The 25,888-nt window shown below is 38.6% G+C and overlaps 1 protein-coding gene across 23 annotated transcripts in view; it reads left to right on the plus strand.

The window, feature by feature from the left end:
• The window catches only part of Pmca (plasma membrane calcium-transporting ATPase 3), a 146,784-nt gene that overhangs the window by 94,364 nt on the left and 26,532 nt on the right, over positions 1–25,888 (plus strand). For 11 of the 23 annotated variants that reach the window (XM_076782853.1, XM_076782855.1, XM_076782854.1 and 8 more), the window contains one exon: positions 8,465–17,574. The exons of 6 other annotated variants lie outside the window; for them this stretch is intronic. In XM_076782853.1, the coding sequence (XP_076638968.1) occupies positions 8,465–8,968 (504 nt within the window). In that variant the 3' untranslated portion in view covers positions 8,969–17,574. Of the gene's footprint in view, positions 1–262; positions 649–676; positions 762–3,323; positions 3,710–6,143; positions 8,439–8,464; positions 17,575–25,888 lie in introns of those variants that run through there. 6 more of the 23 variants (XR_013081734.1, XR_013081735.1, XR_013081716.1 and 3 more) reach the window with 5 other exon arrangements.

The following is a 25,888-nucleotide window of genomic DNA, read 5'->3' on the forward strand; positions in this document are numbered from 1 at the left end:
CCACCAACAAATGCAGTGTTCAGGAAACCACCAGTTTCCATTAAAGAACCAATTCTTTAACGAGCGATCTCTTATCATGAAACAGTGTGAAATACACAAGGTATCATATGATCGAAAGCAAGAGTTTTTTTAAACAGCCCGGATGTCGTTTAAGGGTTAAATATTGCTCCGTCCAATGTTCGTAATTACACTGTTATTGCTCGTTGACCACCATTACGGAGAGGTTCACATGAAAATTCAAAATTCAATTTCGTAATTGCAGAAGATTCGTACTGTCGTCCTCAGAGCTCGGAGTAGCCTCTCAATTTTGAACAATATTCCAAGTGATTCGAAGCCTCCTCTTGAGCCCACAGCTACTCGCACGACGCCTCGAGTCCCGGAGACCCTGCGACTCTTCTGGGGACTGACATCCTGACACACAAACACGGACGCACATACAAGCCCACAAGCCTCGTTCAGCGGGCCCTCGATAGCTGGAAAGCTTGGCCAGCGAAAACGACACGTTCGGCAGCATACAAAAACCCACCCAAAGACAGAACAAAAAAGACACATACGCCACCAGCGTAAGCAAGGATTTGAATACTGACGTAAACGCCAAAAAAAACACGCTGTAAAAGTATTGATGCTAAGGAGAGGATAAAAATTAAGACTGATGGTATGATTTGTGGTTTGTTAGCCAGCGGAACCCATTCGGGAGACTGAGGTATAACGGGGCGGCAGTCTTGCCCGCCGCCACACTTATCCTGTCGGAGTACAAACAAGTACGTAGCTCATGTAGATCGCCTGCCGTTAATAATACGTTGTATCGTCAACTTGCCATACGTACGCATACACAGGACGGATCGTCGACGTACGTACAGTGTGCTGATTTAAAACCGTCGCCGTCGGACCCTGGCTGATTTTGGATTTCTATTGCACTGCTCGATTTACACACGCTCGCCCTTTCTCTACCGTGAATGTCGTTAACACGGCGTGCCTACTGTCTTGACTGTTTGTTTTGTGAACATGGACAGCTTATGTAATTGCTTTGGAGCTGACACGAGCCGCTGCCTGTAACGGGTCGCAATGGAAACGCCGGGAAACGAATGAAATCTGATTCGAGTGAACAATTGGAAGCTGTTCTAGAAACTCGTTGACAACGATCAAGATGGAGCAGAACGGAGGGTTCGATAGAGTTGGAGATGATTCTACGCGTGAAAATTATTCGAAAAGAAAGAATAGTTTTTCGTTCGAGGCTTTAAGTCTTACTCCAGTGCATTCTCAATGAATTTTCAAAGCCAGTTTAAAAGTTACTCTATTTTTTCGACTTATTTTCTCATGTTGAATCATCCCCTATCCTGGTTGCACCACCGGTCTCATTCCACCTTGTGTACTAAGGATGAACTTAAAGATTGAACTTGACTTACATTAATGATTATGAATTTCTTAACCGGTAATTAATTGAATAAATTCGATTAGATTAATTTAAAGTATCATCCCAGTTGGCCATGTAAATCGAAATTCATTATTATCAAAGCAGGGACCAAAAACAAGTTATCTTATAGATTTGTATGGAAAATGGCATCGCCAAACGCTGTTTGTCACTTAAGTTGAGAATAAGAATTATAAAGCCTACAACAATGTTTCTAGAGAACAAATTAAAAAGCAGTATAATGTTTGGTTCGAATTACTGATAAATAGCATCAATAACAAATACACATAACTTTCGTTTATTTTGATTATAACAGAGTCCCCATATTAAAGTCGATTAAACTCAATCTTTAGGTTTATCCGTGATACATATAGCATCGAGTTGCGTTTACAGAAGCAGTAAATCAGACCCAATGCTAATTGTATTAGTATACGTTATCACGGACTTGTGTGTGTATTTAGGATTCAATGTAATAGTAGCAATCTTTTTGCGAATTTCTCAAAAATTAAATCCGAGTGGCTGTAACATATACAGAACAAAGGTACTTGGAATACCTAATAACATAGTTCAAGATCACTGAAATCGTACTCAGCTACACGGAGTGTCCAAGTTGAAGCAGGCCACCTGTCTCCTGTGTTTTTAATGACACAAGAACCGTTCACGACATAATTTCAATAATTTCGAATAGGAAATATTGTAGATCAGTATTCTTTTTTTTATCAAAGATTACATCTTATAACAGACCTTAATATGATTTTGAACACTAAAAATGAAAAACTGAAAGATTATAATATAAGAGCAGAGTAATGCCCATCGATAACAATGTTATTTTTGTCGATAGATACGAACCTAATTAGTCGTAACGGACCCACAATTTAGCTTAAATATTTGTGTTATTATGTAATAATTTAAATTGTGCCGCGAATGATTTTCGCGTCATTGCAAACAAGGAAAATGTTTAGGTAGCCTAATTCAACTTGTACACCGTGCATAATTATCCAAAGGGTTCGCTTAGAGCAGCTAATGTCGTTGGAACGTATCTGAGAAAGGGGATTTTGTGTTTGATTCTATATCTGCTTGCATTATACATATAGCTTCGCGAGGTACATTAATTTCGTACGAATGTTTGGATCACCAAACGAAAGTGATTGTAGTAGCGAAAGGGTCGTGATGTGTGTATCGTCGTGAAAGAAACTAACAAAAAATCGAGCAGAAAGATATCGAGGAAAAGTTCTTAAGCCTCTGTTTAAATTGCCACCGTTTCGTGTACTTTCAAGAGGAGGAGTAACGTTGGAAGGAATGGTTGACCATGGACGACGGCGACGATCGATCGCACGGATACAGTGAACGATGTTTCGTCGCACAACTGTGTTTTTGTGTAGTTGGTGTGGGCTGGCCGGTGGGAGCCTTTTGTGCCGGTAGACCACTGACTGCCTGCGCTCTTTTTCAGTAGTCTAGCTGTCTGATTGTGTGCTGCGTGTATCCCCCCCCCCCCCCCTGTGTCATTTCATATTGTCTTTACGATAATATTTGCGATTATTAGAACGAAAGCAAGCAACTGATCGTGGCAGCCGTGTGAACTCGTACCTGTTTTTTATCCAGCCATCGACACTCCTTCTTTTGGCATCGTACGTACACACTTGCACGAGGACGAGAGTGCCCGGAGGGGACACTCTCTTCGTCATGACCAGCTTAAGCGATTTTGCTTTTGGTCGAGCAGAGTTTTTATCTTCCCTATTTCCCCCCCTCACTCTGCTGCTTGTTTCTGTTTTGCGTTTGTTCTCCCTGCATTTTCTCTCTCCGATCAAGGATCTTGGACCGGGTCGTCCTCGATGACAGTCCGTGAAAAGTCTTCTTTGGAACATGTTTGCAAGCGTGTGCGTTAACTTGCTTTTGCCTTTCTCTTTTACAGATTCTTTCTAGGAAGATGCTTCACGGTGTCCATTGTCAAACGTTGTCTCCTGTCCCATTTTTTCTCTCAATCTTGCCTTCGAGAACACGGTCCCGGTTGCCCTGTTTTCGGTTACAGGTAGAGTTCGCTTCGTTTGCTGTTTAACGAACGAGCTGGCCGATCCTCGGCGAGCAGCGTTGCTTGATGACTGGCAAAAGTAATATAAATGAAAGAAAAAGCAACATAAACTAGTAAGAATTCTTCAAGATTATCTTATAGATTGATATAATTTAAACTCGGGAAGGAAATTTTATTGCTGCATCCACATGTATAAAAAGGTTCGTATTAAGAGCAGTTGTAAATGCAGAGAAAGAGAAATTATGTAGGTTCTCTTCTGGGAAATTGACAATTTTATAAATTTTGCAAAGCAATATAATGGAGAACCTGCCGTAAAAAAGTGGAACAAGTGAATATTCATGTTAAGTAGGAATATTTAAAAATAAAATTCGTAAGAACAGGAAGAAAGGTAAGTAGATATCGATAGGAACTAAAAGAGTTTAGATCCTTTAGTTCCTATTGCGTCTGTGTTTCTATTGTCCTGTTCTTACAAATTTAATTTGTAAGTATTCTTATCTATATACAAACTGAGAGCTTAATCTAAAGGTTAAAATGTATTACTTATCCTATTCATACAATTCTTTGTTTTAACTCTAAAAGCGTTCATACTTTTTTTGATTTCTATATTAAATTCTTGTAGTTTGGAAGAAAACCGCGGGGCACCCTGTATTTAACAGCCAAATTTTGTCAGCGTATTCTTTGAATGTAAAAGTGACAAGATTTTTATGTAAACATATGACATTTAGAGCTTTATTTAAAAGTTATAATACAAATATTAAATAGTAGTACTATGTTGCAGTGTGGCGTGAGATTGGGCGATATTGGAGGCCATAGTATTAGCCCTTCTCGATTTATCCAATTCTGAGGAATGGATAATGTTTGACGTCGATTTTAGACGATTTTTAAAATAAACAATTTGCAGTTATGCAGTAAGGATTTTAAACTTTTTCTCATGTGTTTAATCATTATTCAAGGTAACGCAGTATAATTTTCACGCGGTAATCTTCATTGTTACTCGAGTAATTGCACGTTTCCTGCAATCTATTGCTTTTAATGGCCATCATGGTATCTTAAAAATGGATCGATTAACTAAAGAAATTAAAACTTGTATAACTTTGACTTTGTACGATTTTCATTTTATAGAAAAATGATTTCATATTGGTTCAAATCACAGTGGCTGGTACATAAATTAATATCGTATTCGAATTTTTTATTTCATGTTCATATAACAACAAAAATCGAGGTAGTTATTTAAAATATTATACCGTAGACTACATGAAATTATTTAAACAATAATAAAGATAATAGTGTACCAATTTGAATGCGTTATCTAGAAACATGATCAAATACGCGTGCAAAGTTTCACACGCAGTCTTACTATTGCATTATTATCTCGTTTTTCCATATTGAAAACTCTAAACGACATATATTTATACAACATTTTTTCCTTATTTAAATTCAAAGAATAAGCAAACAAAGTTTGGCTGTTAAAATCTATATATATATATTTCTTTTCTTCCTTTTTGTACACTTGTTTCACTTTTATTATAAAAGTCTTGATTATATTTATTTGCAGAAACGTCAAAACCGCGTTTAGTATTGCTCTCAATACCAACCAATTCATACAAAATGATCCACCGCTAAACTACTGAAAACCCATCTGTTATATGAGAAAATGTTTGAAACAAAAGTTGCGGGCTGTAAAAAGAAACATACATTGTCGTGATTAGTTCTGTTCTACTTTGCTTTTCTATTGAGATTTGAAGGTCACAGCGTTCATTTAGCGTATGTTTTGCTTTATACCCTACAACTTTTGTTTCAAACAATTTCGTATAAGGGTTATCAAGTAGTTTAAGTGGACTGAATGTTTATTGAGTCAAAAAGAGCGAGCAGCGCTGCTGGTTCTCGATGATCGACGCTATTGTTCGTCGCAAAAAGAAGCTGTTTACCCTACGGTGGGGTGTAGGGGGGGGGGGCAAGAAAAACGACCATAGACTAAGTACTATAGGGAGACGAGATGTTGGCACATTATAAGCTAAACGATGCAAGGGGCGAAGAGGATTGTTAAATAGACAAGGTGTTCAGTCACTCCTGGGAACAATTTTTAATGGGAGATTCTAGGGGCCAAAATAAGACGAAAATCAAAAATACCAATTTGTTGATTGAGGCTTCGTTAAAAAGTTATTAACGTTTAAAGTGCGTGTGATAGTGGTTCTCACTCACGATACGTCAGTAAGTAGAGTTTCTCATGCTGAATGAGAACCACTATCACGCGCACGTAGCTGTTCTACACGCGGAACTTTAAACGTTAATAACTTGTTAACGAAGCCTCAATCAACAAATTGGTATTCTTGATTTTTGTCTCATTTTGGCCCCTAGAATCTCCCATTAAAATACTTCTCAAGGGTGGCAGAACACCCTGTATAATACCTTCCACTGTTTAGGGACTTGGTTTCTGATGGGTAAATCCAGTAATGACCAAAAACCTAAGAAGTGGAGGGGATTATGTGGACCGTGCAAGACGATTTCCCTTCTTTTCTTGCATCGTCTCGTCTCTCAATAATATATCCCGATATCCGCTCCAGCCCGACCACTAATTCGTTTCTCACGTTCAGTGTGCGAGTGTGCGTGTGCACGATTGCCAGTGTTTGCATCGACTTTGTGTTTGCCCGACCTAACACGGCATTGCGCGCGAGTGGCATAGAAAGGTTGACTTTGTTGCAGTGGTTTGCGCGTTCTCCTAAGGGTCTCGTCAAGCAGAAGCTTCTAGTGGCTCGTGTACGATTACCTACGATGTTGTAACAGCTAATTGCCGGCATGTAATCTGGTCCTTTCCGGTGTCCTGCGTCCTCGTTCGAACGATCGTGACCCGAGTTCTCGATCGGTCGAGCGAGATTAGGGGCGTCCCCGGTACCGATTTTCGAGGGACGAGCCAATCCGCACGGTGCGTCTTATTACGGACCTTGGAGTTCAAGAGGCTAATCCCCAGTTTCCAGTGCTCGATCGCGAGAAGAAGTGTATTCGTTCGGTCGAATGGACTAGCGCAACGAAAAAGAATCCCCCTCGTTTCTGGCGCTCCGAATGCACAGAAGAATATTCGACTACCAACGACTTTCTGGCACCGAGACTGACTGGTCTTTGTTGTTGGTGCTCGAATGCAAGGAAACTACTTGCCTGCAGACTGCTTGGGATACCCGAAAGTATTTCTCGTTTGTCTACCGGTGCACAGCGACGTCCTCGGTCTCGTAGAACCGACGGACCCGCGATTAGGATAGTCGATCGTTTTAGGCTTTATAAACGAGTTTGGGAATTGGGAACTGACTACCAAATGCAATTGAGACCACGACGATCGGGGATCGATGAAGCTGAAGCTGTTGCTCGCGCGGCAAGTTAATCGATCCCTCAAATTCGTAACAATTTGCCCGCGTGTACGCCATTCATTGATCTCGTAGCTGAATCGCGCTTTCGATAACGGATTTACGTGCACTCGGATTTCTCGAATGCGATGAAACGACTTCGTGAATTTTGCTTGTAAAGTTGAACGGTCCGAAACTACGACCGATTCGCAGAAATAAGGAAGTTTTTAACGGACGGTCTGTATCTGTAAGCTAAGACACTAAGAAAGGAAATTATCGGAGCAGCATCGCCATCAAATTAGTACAAAATCTCTGTCTGTAACTCTTTTACTCTCTATGTGTCTTTTTCTCTTCACAGTGTACATTCTCTGCCTCTCTTCCTTTCTCAACACTTCCGCCTGACTCTTTTTTGCCAAACGGTCACGCTATTCTCTTTCCTATCTATTCGCCGTACGGATCCTCGTGATCGTCGATAGGTCGCGGTTCAAGCGTGTGGCTTCATCAAAATTAGCCTCCACTTTCTAGCTCGGTTCAGGACTGTCGCGGACCATTCCTAATTGGACACGATCAACAGGCTTTTAGTACTTGAAACCGCGCATGGGACGTGTTTTTATTTGTCTCGCGCGAGATACCATAGTCACCGGGACACCTGTCTCGATTCTAAGTTGTTCGAGGCAGGCTCTTAACCCTTCAGTCTGGAATCAAACCGTCCTGCTGTTTAAATAAACTCCGCGGTACGGTTTCTTTGGGATGCGTTTGCAAAGCGTTAACTTGTAAGTTTGGATGTAATTTTTGGTGCGAGTATTGATATCTCTGTTGGTAGAGACCGGGCTGAAGGGTCGACGAAAGTTAACCAGAAGTGTCCTTATTCTTGCTTCGAGTCTTCTATCTTGTTCGTTCATGGACGATGAACCGATCAACTGGAACGCCGAGAATAGGGATGGTTATGTTCGCGGAAGTCTGCACGGAGCGAGACGCAGATTGTCCTAGGCTAAGTAGTCTGTTAGCGCTTTGTTAGCGAGAACGGAAGTCGATCAGACTCGGGAACAAGTTTGATCGACGTCGAAGGAACTGTTTTGTTTGGAATCGTTGTCGCGGTACATAGCGAACAACTCGATACTATCCCGTTTGTTTGGCCCCCGTTGCGAATCCCCGCCGGCTTTTCCAGCCACCCTAGGTAGGTACGCACAGTAAGGTAGATGCGCGCATGTATGCCACAGTATAAGTTCGCCACCTAGGCTAGGCGGTAGAACCACTCGCCCCCGAACGCAGTCATTTAAGTCTGAACTCGGGTGAAATGCAACCAAGTCCACGTCGAAGAGAACAGTCCAATGTGCACCAGAGACACCATTAGAGAGAACGAACTACACACGTGCGCTCACATATACAGACACAGACACACATGTACGAACGAACACACACACACACATTAGCCCCGTAAGAACCGGGATAAACGAGAAAGCACAGAATGGCCGAATACGACGACGAGTAAACAGCACCACAGCCATCTTACAGAACAATACAGCACGAAAACGCCACACGAACGTACACGTACACATAGACGCGCGCGCGCGCTCACCGACACAAGATTTAGAGACACACAACGAGATACACGAGTATGGCGTGCTTGTGTGTCGCTGGCTTGCCTCCTCGCTTCCTGATAGAACATCCTGTTCCCTGTTTTTGCAGCTTCGAGTAATCAGAGCGTTCAAGTCGACTCTGGAAGATTTGGAGGAGCGTCGCTCTGTCCATAGTTTACACAGCTTACACAGTATGCGCAGCTCACGCAGCCACACCGGGCCCCGACCACTATCTGACTTCACATACATTGACGAAGACCCGACAAACACCGCGCTGAACGCCGGCAGGTTGCCGTACAAGGCCGCCGACCAGAGTCTGGACCATACGGGAGCCAGGATGATGCAGTCGGTGAACAGCTCGACGTCGCCGCTGTTGCTCAGCGTCGGAGGACCGGGCAACGCATACAACCATCATAATACCATTAACAACACCACCAATGACAATAGATCCTCGTCCAATAGCGCCCTAAACCAGGCCACCTTGAGCCCCAACCATACGCAAATGCAGAGTAGCAACAGCAGAGACAACACCATCGGAAACTCCCCGCTTCTCAGCTCCAATAATCTGGCCATCCCGGAATTGACGAAGCTCGTGCATGAGACCAGCATTTAAGGCAGCTTTGCGTGTCGCCACTGTACACCCCCAACCTACCCCCTTTCTCGTTACTAACCCACCCCCAACCCCCACCCAAACTCCTGCGTCTATCTATTTCGAACCGCTTTTCGTTTTCTTTTTTGGTTTACTCCTTTGTTGAGCGGCTCGGGAACTCTCTCGAGCGACGATGAACTTACTGTATTCGTAGACGGTCTCTGTCTCGTCTCTCTTTGCCTTGCCACCCTAGGCAAGACATCGTATTGTTCTCGTCTCTTTTTAAACGCGACTTATCGATAGTCCTTCGAATGATACTCAGCGAGCGTTCGCGAGCTTTTAGCAAACGCGTTTCTTTATTATCTCACGTATCTTGGGGACGGATAGTTGATCGGTCGTACGAGGCCCATCGGGGTCCACCGACCTTGTCCCACGCGAGGCCTCTGGACGGTGGTCGCCCCGTTCCGTTTTTGTACGAGGAAAGGAAACTTTCACAGCGCCATCGGCGTTTTTTTACTTCTTACACTTTTAAGACGATTGTTCGCTCGGCGTCGCGAGGGTTTACACAGTGAACGAGCCCCTTGTTTTATAATGCTATCAACTCTGTCCACGTTGGACGCTGTACAGTATTTTTCTTTCCCTCTCGGGCGGAAGTCCCGGGGGACGTTCGTGAACCAGCCTTTATCGAGAGGGCGTTTCTTACTCTTCGAACTCTCTTCTTTTCGCGTCGAAACTTGTCGAGAGTATTTAAAAATGAAAAAAAAAAAAACGAACTCGTAGACGACGCGTTGGATGTCTCCGCATCTAAGTTTCACGGTCGTGGAAGTCGCGCGATTTTACGGCGATCCGATGCACCCCGAGTGGTCGACCAAAGTTTTTAAACTTCTCAAGTTGTGTACAGTGTTTTGCCGTTCCCTCGAAATGGAAAATGGACGAAACCCTCTCGCTTTCTCGTCCTTGTTCTCCCGCCCCGACGAGACTTCAGACTTTCAGAGAATGCGATATTCGAGGTGTCTTCTATCCGATTAGTGGGAGAAAGAGAGAGAGCTACTAGTACTTAAACGCTTGTTCGGAAGATAGAGACCTGTTCAGTCCATCCCTCCGTTTCACGCGGGCTTCTTCGCGGGGCGGAAACGCTTACGAATGACGCGTTTGCGCACCAAGTGGCCCCCCTTTGATTATATTGCTTCTGCGCCAAGGAACCGAGCACAGAAACTAGCGAGGATCTTGACTAACCCGTTACGATGAATTTTCGAGGCAACCGAGCGAAGAGCATATCGTTTCTATCAGACCTTCGATGATCGGAAAAAGGCTTTGGTGCTTCTAGGCTATTCAGGATTCCTCCATACTGTCATTTGGATCCTGGTATCCGAAGAAAAAGGACACGGTTTGAGGAAGGACGCTTTGCAACGAGTAGACTGGGAATTTTGCTGAACAGGTGAATTATTCAGATATTTAAAGAGTACTTGATGGTTTAATAAAGAATTATTCGATTCATAGGTTGCATCCGTTTCTTCGTTGAAAGTTTTCCACGCAGAAACGAGTACGCGAATTCAGGTAGAAAATTTAGCAGTCGTTGGTGGTCATGTCTAGACCGAGTTTAACGAAGTAGAAGCGGACAGTTTGTTCCAAAGACAAGATCTGACGTCAAACGGATGGAGGAACCCTGGAGGCTGCCTTCGTGTCTCGGTAACTTCTTCTCTGCCAACCAGAGTCTTCGTTCTTTGATCGTCTCGTTCCATTTGTACGTCATACTTTCCTACCTAAAACTCCGAAGTACGTTTTACTTAAAGACATTTTATATTCTCAACGCGTAAATAAGAAAAGGCCTGATACAGTTTAGCGACACTGTCGTCAGGTTAACGTCGCCTTCGGTTCTTCAGCTTGTCCGTTGCGTCTGCTTCGACGTCCTCTTGAGAAAATTATTCGCTGAATCGAGGAAAGTGAGTTTATGACGTACATTGGCCGTTCTTAGAATCTTGAAACAGCTCTTATCTCAATAGAGAATGTACTTACTTTCATTTCCTTGCTCGAAGGCCTCCGTTCGTCCTCGGAAACGGGCTTCTCGAACCGAGGAGACCCCGGACGAGCAATTTAGGGGCCAGCAAAAAAGCATCGGAGATTACTGTGACTTAACGCTTCTTGTATGTAACTGTCATCCGAATGTCTGTTGTCGAGTGTCCGCTCGAAGATATTGTACAGGGTGTTTGTACAGTCCCGCGTTTCCTTGGGCCACTTGTTGCAGTTTTGTATGCGTGATCGATTATCGTGGTACTTTCTGTTGTGTTTCGTTGTTGTAGCTAATGTTTATGTGCGAAAATTTCGATGGAAACTCGAAGCGTGGCTCCATCGTGTTCGGCTCAAATACTAACATCGAAATACAAGATACAGACTAACGGATTGTTGATCGCTATATTGACTTTGTATTATATGAATTTACCTGAATCTGAATGGATTATTTAACAATTTGTAAGTGTATTAAACTGAATTTGTGAACACACTCGACGTGTACTTTAGTGTAAATCGTGTAAAGATTTGAACTTTCAGTTTGCATGGAATTTTACGTAATTATTATTCGTCGATCGAATAGATTGAGACTTTATAAGCACCCTGTACCGTCTTCTTCGATTCCTTTCATATCCGCGTTCGAGAGACATTTTTCTTCTGTTGCTCGGTGTCCAGACAATCGCGAAGTCGGGTGTAGCAATTGTGAAATCAACGATTTCTCATGTCGTTGGAAAGAAGGGCCTCGCGAGAAGCACAAGTGAACGGTGATGGCAAAGGACGTACTTAATCGTGAGATCAGATCTCGTCGCTGTCCTCTTCTCCCCCTTAGTATTTTTTTATTCTTCAGAGGGACAATGAAATCTTGATCCAAAGTTTCTTTTCGCAGGAAGAAATCGAATTACTAGCGATCCGCGTGAAATTTAAAGAACCGTGCGAGGAACTAAGTCGCAAATAGAAAAATGTTCTTTCTTTTATAAGGAATCACTCTTCGTTCGCTTGTACTTGTGATTCGGCCGCGCCCTGTACATAATTCATGCAGTTTGAGAAAACAGAAGATCATATATAAATGTTATTCAAATGTTACGTACGCGATTGTTGAAAAAATATATACTTCTAAAGACCTTGTGTCCTCTAAGTACACATTTTCTGGGTCTACAGTTTGCAGGACTTGTAAGTTAGCGAAAGGTTAGAAGAGAGAAGCATATTACCGAAAAAAGACTTAAAGAAAACCAATCGGAAAAAACAGGTAGCCTAGGTAAAAGGAATTGTAATGAATCCGAAAGATAGTGATCAAGATTTCATTGTACGACTGCCAGAATCATCGACAACGACGCGTGTCATCATTTTGGCCCTTTTTGCTACCCCACGACGTATGGCGAACGAGAAACGCGGCACGTACGCTACTCTTTAACACGTTAAACGCCGAGCCAAGTTGATATTTCCGTTTACGTCAAACATGGCGACGCGATGAGCACCCACCACTGGAATAACAGTGCATTTATACCGAGTTAGCTCGATTCGATAATATATTTTGTTGCCCGTAAAAATAAAAGAACGTCATTACAAGACGATTCTTCGAGTGGAATGTATTTTCAATTTACTTAAAAATGCTGCGAGGTTCTATAATTTTCATTATCAGGGAATGATAAGTTCGATTGATCAGTTATTGTTACACTATGTAAGGAATTGTCGTACACGATTTTATAAAGACTTGGGAATTAACAGCTTGATATCAAACTTATTAATACTCGGATATTATAGTATTTCATCCATCATTGCACTGCACTTCTGTATCCTCGTTTAAACCATGTGACTTTATTCTATGATTTTTAAAACACATATTTATTACTGTTTTATGCATAGACATTATTTTTTTTCAACTGAAAATATTAAGAATTATACTATGCGTGGCTAAATATGAATATATAGGGTGTTCGACCATCCCTGGAAAAAATTTTAATGAGAAATTCTAGAGGACAAAGTGGAACGAAAATCAAGAATATCAATTTCTTGACTGCGACTTCGTTAAAAAGGTATTAAAAAATTTCAAATTATTCTGAAAAAATTATTTTCGGTTGCGGGGGTCAATTACAAGCATTTTTTGTGAATAGACATACCCCGAAATCCTAGGCAGTTTCGAGAAAAAAATTCCTTACCGAAAACGTGATGTCTGACCATACCGTTGATATGTTTCACTGAAATTTCATACGTATGTTTAAAACGTCATAACTTCTGAACGGATTGGAGGATTTTAATGTTTTAAACGGCAAACAACGCGTATTTTGGTGCAGAATATGTAGAAATTACAAAAATATTCAGAAAGTTGCTCCTTAACCCCGTAAAGTGAAAAAAAAACCCCATAAAAATGGTCCAATTTTCAAACGGCCATAACTCCTACAATAGTAAAGGTATCTTATTGAAATTTTTTTCTGAAGCAGAGCCCATAGGTACCTAGAAAAAAGTATTAGTCAACTTTTCTGTACAGCATCAAACAAATTTATTAAAAATGAAAAACGAATTTTTAAGAAAAATCGACAGGGGGTAGGTGTCGGCGGAAAGAAAAATTTCAAGTCGTTCTGGAAAAATTATTTTCGGTTGCGGAAATCAATTACAATCATTTTTGGTCTTTAGACATACCCTCGAAATCTAGCCCACTTTCGAGAAAATAATTCCGTACGAGCGGAACTTTAAACGTTAATAACTTTTTAACGAAGCTTCCATCAACAAATTAGTATTCTTGATTTCCGTCTTATTTTATCCTCTAGAATCTCCCATTAAAATTTTTCCCAGGGTTGACCGAACACGCTGTATAAAAAAAGCGTGCAAGACTCGAACCGCTCTTTTAATTTATAACAAAAAAGCAAAATAGCATTTTGATCAAATCAATCAAGGTGAAGAATTATATTCGAAAAACATGAAAGTATATTTAATATCCGAATATTATTTTTGCGATGCAAGTATAATACATTAATAAATCGTGGAACCCATATTTTCATATTTTAAATAAAATTCACGTTTCTATTCAGTAGACTATATATGTTTTAATATAACATAAATGGAGAAATATCTTAAGTTAATTATACTCGAATACTATAGTATCTACATATTAATTAATATTAAGTCATTGTACAACAATGAGAGTGGGGCTAACAAGTGTATAGCGGCAATGTTAATGATTATAGGGGAGATAATAGTCTATAAACTAAGAGTGGATATCCAAGCACTCGTTGGATGCGGTGTTTAACGTGTTAATCGCGAAAACGAAATCCGAACGGAGTTTCGCAGTCGGTTTTTCCGTTCCGTTTCGACCCACTTAATACAACACCATAAGCCTCAACGGTTAGGTGTGCGCATACGTCGACTTCAAACTGCGTCCACTGCCAGATATACTCGTGCGGTCAGAATAAAACAGGGATGTTCGATTTTTAACCGGTTCATTTTTCTAGTTACTAACTATATCTTACATATATTCTGAAATCATTATGTTAGTTCTCTATATTTAGTGGCTCGCGAAAGTATTCGAACAGTATTCAAATTTAAAAATATGCTCGGTAGACTGAAGTTCTGAAAGTAATTCTGTAACCACTGTAAGATACAAGTTTAAAAGTTTATGATTTATTCGAAAAGTTATAGTATTTCTCTATAAGAAGTATTCGGTATGAATACAACTACATTCTTTTATAGTAATATATTCTAAACGTTCGTTATATTTTTTAATATGTTTATTGTTACTATGTAATATCGCAAACGGTTTTTAAAAGACGGAATATCTTCTTAATTCCTTCTCGAAATTCGATGTTAATGATTAAAAATATTTTAAACAGTCTATGAGTCCCACGGCAACGAAACCCACTGTTAATTATGCGCGCCTTATTTTATATTAATATTTAATTAGAACACTTTCGATTATAGCTTTGGGACGTTGTATATTACGCACTTAGCTTTCCAGTTACTTTTCATTCCCTTTTTTTTTTATATTTGCTTTTTATTTCTCAATCTATCTCATCAAAATGATGTAATAAAAATTTCTAACTATTTTTTTACTACGAAAAACTTGTAAATAGGTCACTGAAGGCATTAATATTTTCATTATCTGAATCTTTTAACCACGTGCTCATTATTATGCGTCTTTTCTTCTTCACATTTAGTAATTTAATATTGTTATTTAATAATGCCAATTTCATCTTTGGAATGTTTCCATTGGCTTCTGTATTGTCTCCATTATAAATTTCTTCTTCATCGAACACAGTATCCGCGTCACTGCTGTCTTCTTCGCTTATATTACACTTTCTCCCCAATTTTGGGGATTGCAAAAATCTTAATCTACCGACGTGTCCAGCTTCTGTACAGAAACATTGCTTCAGCTTCTGTATATATCAGGGGTAACAATCTTTTTTCCAGATTACGTTACGTATGATAAAAAGTGTGTGATGAAAAGAAAATGCAAAATGGTATGTATGGCTTGATTTGGTACAGCCTGCCTCTGGAGTCCAGAGTTTTAAATGTAGAAATAACAGAAATATACGTAAGAATCAATATTAATTTTAGTCTTTGTTTGAATTCTACACGAGTATACAATTTATACGATCGCCGTTCAAATTGTGACAATGATACGATAGCGTTCAAATACTCTCACAAGCCACTGTATACTTAAGGTGTTACGAGATTAACCAGAAATCAATTAACAGATTAACCACGGTTCGTCGGCCATTTATCCCCTAACACTTCGAAAATAGAAGACGTAAAGATATTCTCAACGATTCTTAACGATAGATAATTCTTAGGGAACGTTCGAAACGTAGAAGCGTGAAAAAAAAGAACTATTTGCCTTGATCCTGACGAGAATAATCGATTCGGAATCGAGCATCCCCAAAATAACAAAACAAAAGACGAACTACAGAAAATCACGGAATCTTCGAAAAATTGTTAGTCGTTCGGTCTTCTCTCATGGTTATTTTGATTCGACGCTCTCCGTGATCGACCTCGACGATTAGGAATTTTTCACGAGAAGAACTGGCTCCCCTTGGTCGATACGACGAACTTACAACGGCTCGAAGAGTTTCTGTAAACATTTCAGTGCTGGCAAAGCGATCGCCCAAGGAACAACGTGTTTCTAATTCGTTCGGGACATTTCGAGCTGTTCGGCTCGCAGAGTTCGGTTAGTTTCCCCTCAAATCGATCGTTACGGGATCACCAGCAGCATGTGGAATACTTGGGCCTTGAAGAACTCGAGCCTCGATGCCTGAACTTTTAACGCAACACGGTCCAACGATGGCGACGCACGGAACGCGATCATTTCAGAAAATCGAAACGCTCCGATTTACTGGCGATTGATAATCATCGAGTTGTTCGAAGCCTGACGGTAAGTGGAACGAAGATTTTGATGAAAATTCGAGCACGAAGATCTCCAATTTGGAGCTAATAACGCGAGCGATTGCGTCAGAGGCGGGCAAGCTTGCATTCGTTAGATTAATTAAAATGATTTTAAAAACTTGCTTATTGCTCGTTGAAAATCATAAAAATTAGTAAAGTTCGTTCTTAGTTTTATTTACAACGATCGTGTGCACAGTTTACATAAAATCGTGTATCAATAATTCTCTGTTGATCCGAATGTAGTAAAGCTACTTTTGTTCAGACGTTGCTGTTAATACTATTTGTTCTTAAGAAGTGTATAATTAAAATTCTAATTCTTATTCGTTGCTCGAGACATCCTTACCTAAATAAGAATTTTGCCCGTCTTTGCTTTCGACGATTGCTCGTTCAATTTTTACCAGAATCCTCCGTCCATTCGCTGCAGCCATCGTTCCGTCGCCATTTGCAAACGAAGGACCACGGTGCGTTAAAGTGTCGATTCGGTCCTCTCAGAAAGTAAACAAACTAAAAATTTCACCAAAAATTTCATACTTTTACCAAAGTATTACTGTACATAAATCTGCCACACGTTTCTGTTCTCCCCATCCGCGTAATCGTCTGTTCTTTTACATCGACGACAGTCGAGCCTGTGCTCGAGTTCTTCGAGGATTCAGGGGATCGACTTTCCATTCGGCGTTCCGTCGTCGTGAATTCGAATCAGATCTGTTCGATTATCAGGGTCGTACGAGGATCCATTTCAATTCCATTACCGAGAAACAGATACTCGATCGAGATGACGATTATCGATCTCGTGAGATAGAACTTCCCTTGTCTCTGTGAATAATGAAACGAAGAATTCGCATTCGCGAGTCGTTGTCGTTGAACGAAGCATTTGTCCGGTGCAGATTGCGTTATTAATATTATACATATATGGAGAATTAACACCGACAACGCGACCGTTATAATCGTGAAAAAAAAAAAACGTTCGACTTGTTTCTTCTTTTGATATTAGCGCACTGAACAAAAAAAAAACAAAATAATACAAATAAATTAATCCGTGTTACGTTGGAACAGACAAGAAATAATACCGATTGTAACGATACACGTAGGGAATATAATATATACATAATATGACATATATATATATGTATGTATATACATATATGTATATATATGCGTGTGTGTGTATATATATATTATTAATTTTTAATTAATTATTATTAGCGACTATTATTATTGTTATTATATAAAATAAAGTTTAAGACACGTTATCCGAATGTTAATTGATTGAGGTCGATCAGCAGAGGGCGCGGTGAACATTCCTTCGCGCGTGTTTCGTCGATCGTTTCGCTTTCTCTTCTTTTTTTTTTTTATTTTCAATTGTACGAAAGCGTGCCGTTAGTCGTTTGCAAAACGTCGCCATTAATCCTCTGCACACTCGCGTTTTGTACAAAGAGGTTTTCAACGGGGCGAGCCGCCCTTTGACCGCTTGAGCGACATTGCTCGAAACAATATTGTAAATACCGCACTTGTAAAGTTTCGTTTTACGGTATTTCGTAGCGTATAAACACTTAACGTATAGATCGTTGTCGTTTAGCTGCTTCTCGGCCGAAAGGGGTGGTTTTTTTGTTTTGTTTTGGAAATTAATACGAATCGTTGTACAATCTCTTACGCATTTAGAGTTCCGAGTTGCCGCGCGAGAAATAAAAAATTGTGGAAATTGAGATTCTCAGCCTGCAACAATCGCTGCGAAAACGAGACGATATTCCACTCGCCGCTTTCGAGTAAAATAAATTGTAGATTTGCGAGTGAAAAGATGGCAGACTTCCAAGTTATCTTAAAGGGGGTATTGCTGTCTGAAATGTTGTGTTTTCGGCCTTTGAGATTTTTTTTTTGTCAATGATAAGTTGGCTGTTTTGCATTTACATGTCGTAGATATATCTGTTTATAGAGTATTTCTTACATTCAAAAATATTAAAAATTGTAGAAGTTACAACTTCTTGATTAAGGAGTCTCCTGAAACTCCATTGACTTTTCCATCTGAAACGGAAGAAAACTTTTAAAAAATGTTTATTTCTGTCTAATTTACACGAAACTTGCCAAATCTAAAGGAAACAGACATTAGATGGAATCGATCAAATTTACTTAATACGAAACAAAACAATACTCATTTGTTTTAAAATAGTTTTTTAATGCATCTGACACTTCTCTGTAATAAAATTTGTTTTGACTGGATGTTGATTCACTATACTTTAAGATGGTATAACTTATAAACTATTAAATTTAGCTCATAAGTATCTTAATACTTTTTCCCAAATATTAAAAGACTGCATCGAATAGTCCAATCAAAATTGTAGAGTTTATTTTAAAAAAGGGTGCAGCTTCTTCTTTAGTTGCAACAAAATACTCATTACTTAATTTAGTGTTCGAATCTTCTCTAATTAGATCTATTATTATTATATAATAGGCAATCTTAAAATGAAATAAAAGAAAAGATGGATTTTTTTCGAAATTCTAGATCGCAGTACCCCCTTGAGGAGAAAACGTGGAAAAGCACAAGGTTGAGCGAGGTGTTAATTTAAGAGATATTATTATTATTATTATTATTAAGATGACGACAAGAAAGTTCAAGTGGTTAAAATGTTAAACCTATTGTAAATATCACAATGGTAACTTAATCGAACCGTTGCAGAGGATTAATCGTTCCTCTTGACGATTCATTGGCCCCTCTGCTCAACGGAGATGACGAGAGTGCGCGTCGTCGCGGAAGTCCGTTTCTCGATTCGCGTTCTCGCAATGGAAATCTGCACAATAATTCGGTAAATAAAGCAAAACGCTTTTTGACTCTGAACGACAATCGTTGCTCGTCCATGCATTCTGCTCCGAAAGAATCTTTCCCTCTGTTGTTTTCCATTTGCCACGGCGTTATTGTAATCTGTCTTGTTTCCCGTTTTTGGACGACCCCAAAACGACGAATCTATCTTTTTTAACCCGTTCTTAACAGAACATCTGCAGGCTTTTTGTTCTTCAAATCAACTCCCTTGCAAATCATATTCACCCTGTTGCAAATCAAGTTTTTCTACAGATTTTTCTTGAGCCATTCTAATAAAAATAAAATTCGACGTGAAGCATTATTCTGGAGTAAATATATTATTGCATATACAGAGTGTTCGGCCACACCTGGAAAAAATTTTAATGGGGGATTCTAGAGGCCAAAATAAAACGAAAATCAAGAATACCAATTTGTTGATGGAAGCTTCGCTAAAAAGCTATTAACAATTAAATTCAAAAATTTCAAATCGTTCTGGAAAAATTATTTTCGGCTGCGGGGGTCAATTACAATCATTTTTTGTCAATAGATATACACCCGAAATCCTACCTAGTTATGGGAAAAAAATTCGAGAATGTGAAATTTTTCGACAAAATTAAAAAATTTCAAATCGTTCTAAAAAAATTATTTTTGATTGCAGTGATCACTTGTAATCATTTTTGGTCAATAGAAATACCCTCGAAATCCTAACTATTTTCGAGAAAAAAATTCCTTACCGAAAATATAATTTCAGGCCAAAAATGCTTCTCGTAAATTTCATGCGAATCTTTAAAACACCATAACTTCTGAACGGATTGGACGATTTTAATGTTTAAAAAAGCAAACTACGCGTATTTTGGTGGAGAATATGTACAAATCGTAAAAATATTCGAAAAGTTAGTCCTTGACCCCGCAAAATGAGAAAAACCCCATAAAAATGGCCCAATTTTCAAACAGCCATAACTCCTACTATTGTGAATATATTTCAATGAAACTTTTTTCTGAAGTAGAGCTCATGGGTACCTACAAAAAAGTATTAAACAACTTTTCTGTAGGACGTCAAACGAAATTACTAAAAATCAAAAACGAATTTTTAAAAAAAATCGACAAGGGTAGGTGTCTAAATTTTTCGACGTAAAAAAAAATTTTTAATTGATTCTGAAAAAATTATTTTCGGTTGCGGGGGTCAATTACAATCATTTTTGGTGAATGGATATACCCCCGAAATCCTACCCACTTTTAAAAAAAAAATTCAGTACTGGCGGAACTTTAAACGTTAATAACTTCTTAACGAAGCCACTATTAACAAATTGGTATTCTTGATTTTTGTCTTATTTTGGCCTCTAGAATCTCCCATTAAAATTTTTCCCAGAGTTGGCCGAACACCTTGTATGTATAATAATTCTTAAACTAAAATTAACGTAAAATACTTGTAAAATGATAGAATTAAGCTTTCCGTCTAATTTTAACTTATTCTCAAAGCAATATTCTTTTTGCATTTACCATGAAAGACAATGCGACAAATTTTATTTCCTTCTTACTAATTTACTAACTTGAGAATGTCGAATGGCACAAACTTACGAGACCTAATAAAAATAAAACTGAAACTATCGACCGAGAGTTAAATCACGAAAACGAGAAAATTACGTATTACTTCATTTTCGAGTTACTCGAAGATGAATTTGTTTTGCGAAAAGGTAAATATGATCTACGAAAGTGGTTAATTTAAAGTGCAGAAACTGTGGGTGATTTTTCGCGAGTGTCACGGGAAAGTATGGGGGAAAATCTCGCAGCGAGGAAAACTTTGAGGAGAAGTGTTATTAACTGGAGAAAGAATTTTTATATTGTAACATTTTAGAGTTACACCTTACACCGTTAACTCGCAAAGGTCTGATCAAATAGGAATTGCCATCCGTCTTTAGAGAGCTTTATCCTTATTCTGATTCTTCCAGGTCGAAAGGAAAATGGACGTCTGATCGACTTCTTAGGTACTGGCGTTCCCTTACTATGTCATGTATACAAAATAATATATGGAACGCTTTGTACCTAAAAAGTTCACTGTTTATTAAACGAAAATTGAAATACCACCTAAAGTTGTCCGCTGTATATGCACACATACACACGTACACTGATGAAAGCATTTCTGTGGTCTCTATATATGCTTGGCTTTGAATTAGACTCTCTGGCACAAATTCACTACTGTTCCTTTACGATCGAGAAAAACAGTTACAAGTATTCGCCGATAATGCACAAACGATTCTCTCATTGTGATATTCTCGAGACTGCTCTGTTTCTAGGTATTTTACACTTTCGAGGATCACAGTGGCCCACGATAGTCCTCGAACAGAACGAAATTCGTTCGACTTAGTCTTATCCATCGATAGTGTCTTTTAAAAATTAAAATAGAGTTAATCTCTAAAATGGTTTAGGTACGACTCGAGTGAAAGTATTTTTCGTCAAGTAAATGAGGAATATTTATTGTGTGGTGTATATAACTCTATACAGAAGTCTTCGTACGGTTAGTTGTAGTATATTAGTATTATAATCACTATTAATTAATATTTTTTAGAATACTATAGGTTGTAATCCTCTCAATATGAATTTTAACAAGTTGAAAATAGTTTTAGTATTAATATTGCCTCATTTAGATTGTAACATCTGCTTTTCTAATTTTTCAATCTAATTCTTCTCAGGTAGAAGGGGGGTCTCATGTAACAGATCTAAAAGTAACACATATTTATGAATTTTTTTTTTAGAGATATACCAGGACATTTTTAAACTACAGAAAACAATTTTTCTTGTACCGATTATTTTAATTGTTTATTATTTAGTGCAAAATCCTATTATTACAATGTACTACGAACAATTTTCTTAAGGAGGTATTGCTGCCTAGACTGCCAATTTTGCGGCCTTTTTTGTGATTTTTTTTTAGTGATAGGTAGGCTGTTTCGTACTGAGACTTTGTAGATGTATTTATTCACCTTATAAGCATGTACAATATTTTTTTCATGGAAAAATATTAAAAATCGTGGGAATTATAACTTCTTATTTAATGGCTCTTCTGGGAAAGGTGCTCCAATGGGCTTCCAAGATTCCAGCCGAGCCGCTAATCAGAAACAAAGGGGGCTAAAGTATCTTCATAGAGAAGGTTGTAGTTATAGCAGAAGCTAGGAAGAAGTCAAAATCCTGATAAATAAAGAAATGGCGACACTTCAAGTTTTGAATTTCTATTTTTTAATCGTTCTCTTGTCTTTAGCGTATTAAAAAAAATAGTAAAACTCAATATTTTTTTTAATTCTCTAGTTCCAGCGATAAAGGCGTGTCTGCTGAATATTCTCTCCAAATTTGAAGTAAATCGGTCTGCTAGATCTTGAAATATCATATAAGCCTGTTTAAATGCGTTTTTTTTAAACAAGGAGCTATAACTCTCGCAATTTTTAATATTTCTTGATGAAAAAAATACTGCACATACCTATAAGACGAATAAATATATCTGCAAAATGTCACTACAAAACAACCTATCTGTCGTTAAAAAAAAAATCACAAAGAAAGGCCAAAGAAATGACAGCCTAGACAGCAATACTCCCTTAATGTTAGATCCGATTCAAAAACATTGTATTTGCGTCTGTATGTGTATGAAAATTTTTTCGATGCATCGTCCTACGTACAGTTTCTACATGCACATCGATTCCAAGCATATTCTTTCAATTCTCTAGCAACTGTAGAGGATTAGTTTTTACTTGTCACTCGTTCCAAACTTCTTAAGTTGTCCACATTTTATTAGCCAAGACTTCATCTTTGTACCTTTTTACTAGATATTTTATCATCACACAAGCTTTCCCAACAGTATAACTTCCATGAAATTTTAAATAAATCAATGGCAATTTCTCACCAGAATTCTTTATTGAAAGTTAATCAAAATATTTGAATGTTAATTTTCAGTATAATATTCCTCAATTTACTTAAAGAAAAATAATTCGTTTCACACCTCTTCCATTTCAAAGGATGAGAATCCTGCTTTAATTACATACATGAAATTAAAAAAAAAGACTCTATTAAAATACCAATAAAATTAAGTTCAGCAAATTTTATCCTCCCATACGGGGACTTTTGTGGACCACCGTACATCAAACTATTTTCTGATCGACGAAAGCCTTGCTCTTTCCAGAGAGGCAAAATGAATAAAAATAAGTTGTTAGCTTAACAGGAGAGACAAACTTACGTTTAATCGACGCGTTTTTGGACCGTTCGCGTGGCCAGTGTAAATGGACCGACGATTAATTACATTTACAGAAGAATATTTTCAATGAACAGTCTTTTAAGTACAACAGTAATTTAAGTTAAGGAAATAATTTGTGCCAAGCGAACGATCGAAGCTGCACGCGTTCCGGAAAGCTCTTCGGGGGCACTGTTTCCGACTAAACACCGGCACGTAGCTTTCTTTCGATTTATACTCTTTTATTTTTGTTGTTCACGCTCTCGCATATTTCCTAAAATTTTTATTCTTACGACTAACAGCCCCGTGTGTTTTGTAACTCGCCGCTCTCGCTCGTAAATCGATTTATTTCACGAAACATCCCCCCCCCCCCCCCATTCGATCGGGTACGAATTAATTGTATATGAGTCAAGTGGATCGCACATGGTCGTGGAGCTTTTTGCATTTTGTATCGTGACAGACGTAATCAGTTTGGGCAAATTTTATTCTCGAACGAGGAACTAAAATTTTTATTTTTATTTCTATTCCCGTCGGTTCTTGAAACTAATGTACGTCTATGTTTTTAAATTTCGGCCCCAAACAGCCATAATTCTAGACAATTTTTATATTTATGAACGTTTCCCTCGCAATTTGTCTGAATGTCGCGATATAAAAAATCTGTTTATTATTAAATTACGAGTGAATTTGCATACAACAAACGGAAGTTTGATTAAGAACGAATCTATAGGTTGTGTTTGTTATTCGCGAACAAAATTTGCTCAACGCTGATCGGTGGAATACCGTGTGGCCGACCAATTGTTAGGACTTACTACTAGATTTTGCCTGACTCTCACGTTGGCCGTGCTACTGAACTGTGCCTGACTTATTTTCGATACTTACTACTTGCGGCGCGCCGTCTGACCATTCGCGCGGTTGTTCTACTGCCACGGGGGGCTGACTTATTCTCGATACTTACCACTTGTGTCGGACGGTGCACCGTCTGACCATACACGCGGTATTCTACTGTCGCGGGGGCTGACTCTCGTGAAACGTTCTACTTAACCGTGGACGTTCACACACGGAATGCTCTACTTATCGTTGGACGCTTGATTACGGAATATTCTACTTCTGTACGCTTTGATCAGTGTTTCACTATCTCGTGACACGATTCGCAAAATATTCTATTACACCACGTAATAAAATTGTTGTTATACGTAAGTTAATCAATTGTCTCGTGAATCATTTGTTACATCGTAGCGCAGTGGTGTCAAACTCACATACGAACACGGGTCGTCGAATATTATTTAAATATTACGTTTAGTTTTGTTAACACGTTGTCCGTCGTGTCACTTGTTACTATCCAGGTATATTCATTTTTTTAAATCATTATAATGAATGTAAATATTTAATGATGAACTATATTTGTTAAACGTTTTAATGACACGTAGATTTGAAGCAGTGGTCAGCGGTGACCACGACGGCAGTCGACGTGTTAATGCGTTTACAAAAATTAACAAATAATACATGAAAAAATACATTGCAGGTATTAGTATCAAACGTTACGATTTGTTTAGAAACTGGGGGAATTGAGAAAATTGATATTTTTTAATAGAAACTTGGCATCCTTTGGCGGAAATTATTTTACCAATATCGGTCAAATATAAATCGTCACGATGTATATTTTTTAATACATTTGGTCGAAATATTTTTCGATATCGCGCGTATCTCGTGATCTTTAATAAAAATACACGGATTAAAGTTCGGTATCTTTAATTACACGTGTAATAGGAATTTAAATCTTCTGGGTCCGCGGATTTGACACCACTGTCTTACAAGCGAAGGACATAAATTGTTCGACTTCGATTTTTATGTACTTTTGAAGAACGATAGTAAAGTGATCCCTTTTGATATATACAAAATATTACAATAGTTTTTGAAATATGAATAATTAAGAGGGTATTCTCCTCTGGAGACAGTTTCTAACGAGTTAAGGAATTACCATTAATTATGCTATTACATGTTTGCTTCTGTCATTTCAAATTGCTTCTTCGAATGGAAAATCAACTGAGAAACTAAACAGTCTAAACTTTCCATCGACACCAATATTGTTGCACCGTTGTTTATAAATAGTAGTAAAAAAATCGCTTTGACGTCAACTCTAATGGAAAACCGTATGAACTTTTTCCAGTAACAAATGCATCGTAAAGGGATCGCTTTACTATCACTCGGCAAAAACACATTAACAATTGGCAGAGCTGTGGGTCTTCTTAGACCCAAACCTTCCTCTTTTAATAATTACAAAAAAAATTTATTTATTCATTTCTCCATGTCCAAGCTTTGCAGTGTAATATACTAGAATACTATCTTAAATTTTACTAGTCTTTTTTTAAGAATCGGTTGCACAATATTTACATCTAACACGACTTGTTTTTTAATATTCTTGACACAAAAATGATCTAAAACGACTCACTAATGGCTCTGCAAACGTTGAAATTGAAGTCAGATACTTGGTGTTCTTCCCTCGTTAGTGTATTTCCGGCTCCAAATATTTCTGAACGCGTCCTACTTGAAAGCTAACTTA

This window comes from Colletes latitarsis, chromosome 2, assembly GCF_051014445.1.
Source record: "Colletes latitarsis isolate SP2378_abdomen chromosome 2, iyColLati1, whole genome shotgun sequence".
Classification (NCBI taxonomy): Eukaryota; Metazoa; Arthropoda; class Insecta; order Hymenoptera; family Colletidae; genus Colletes; species Colletes latitarsis.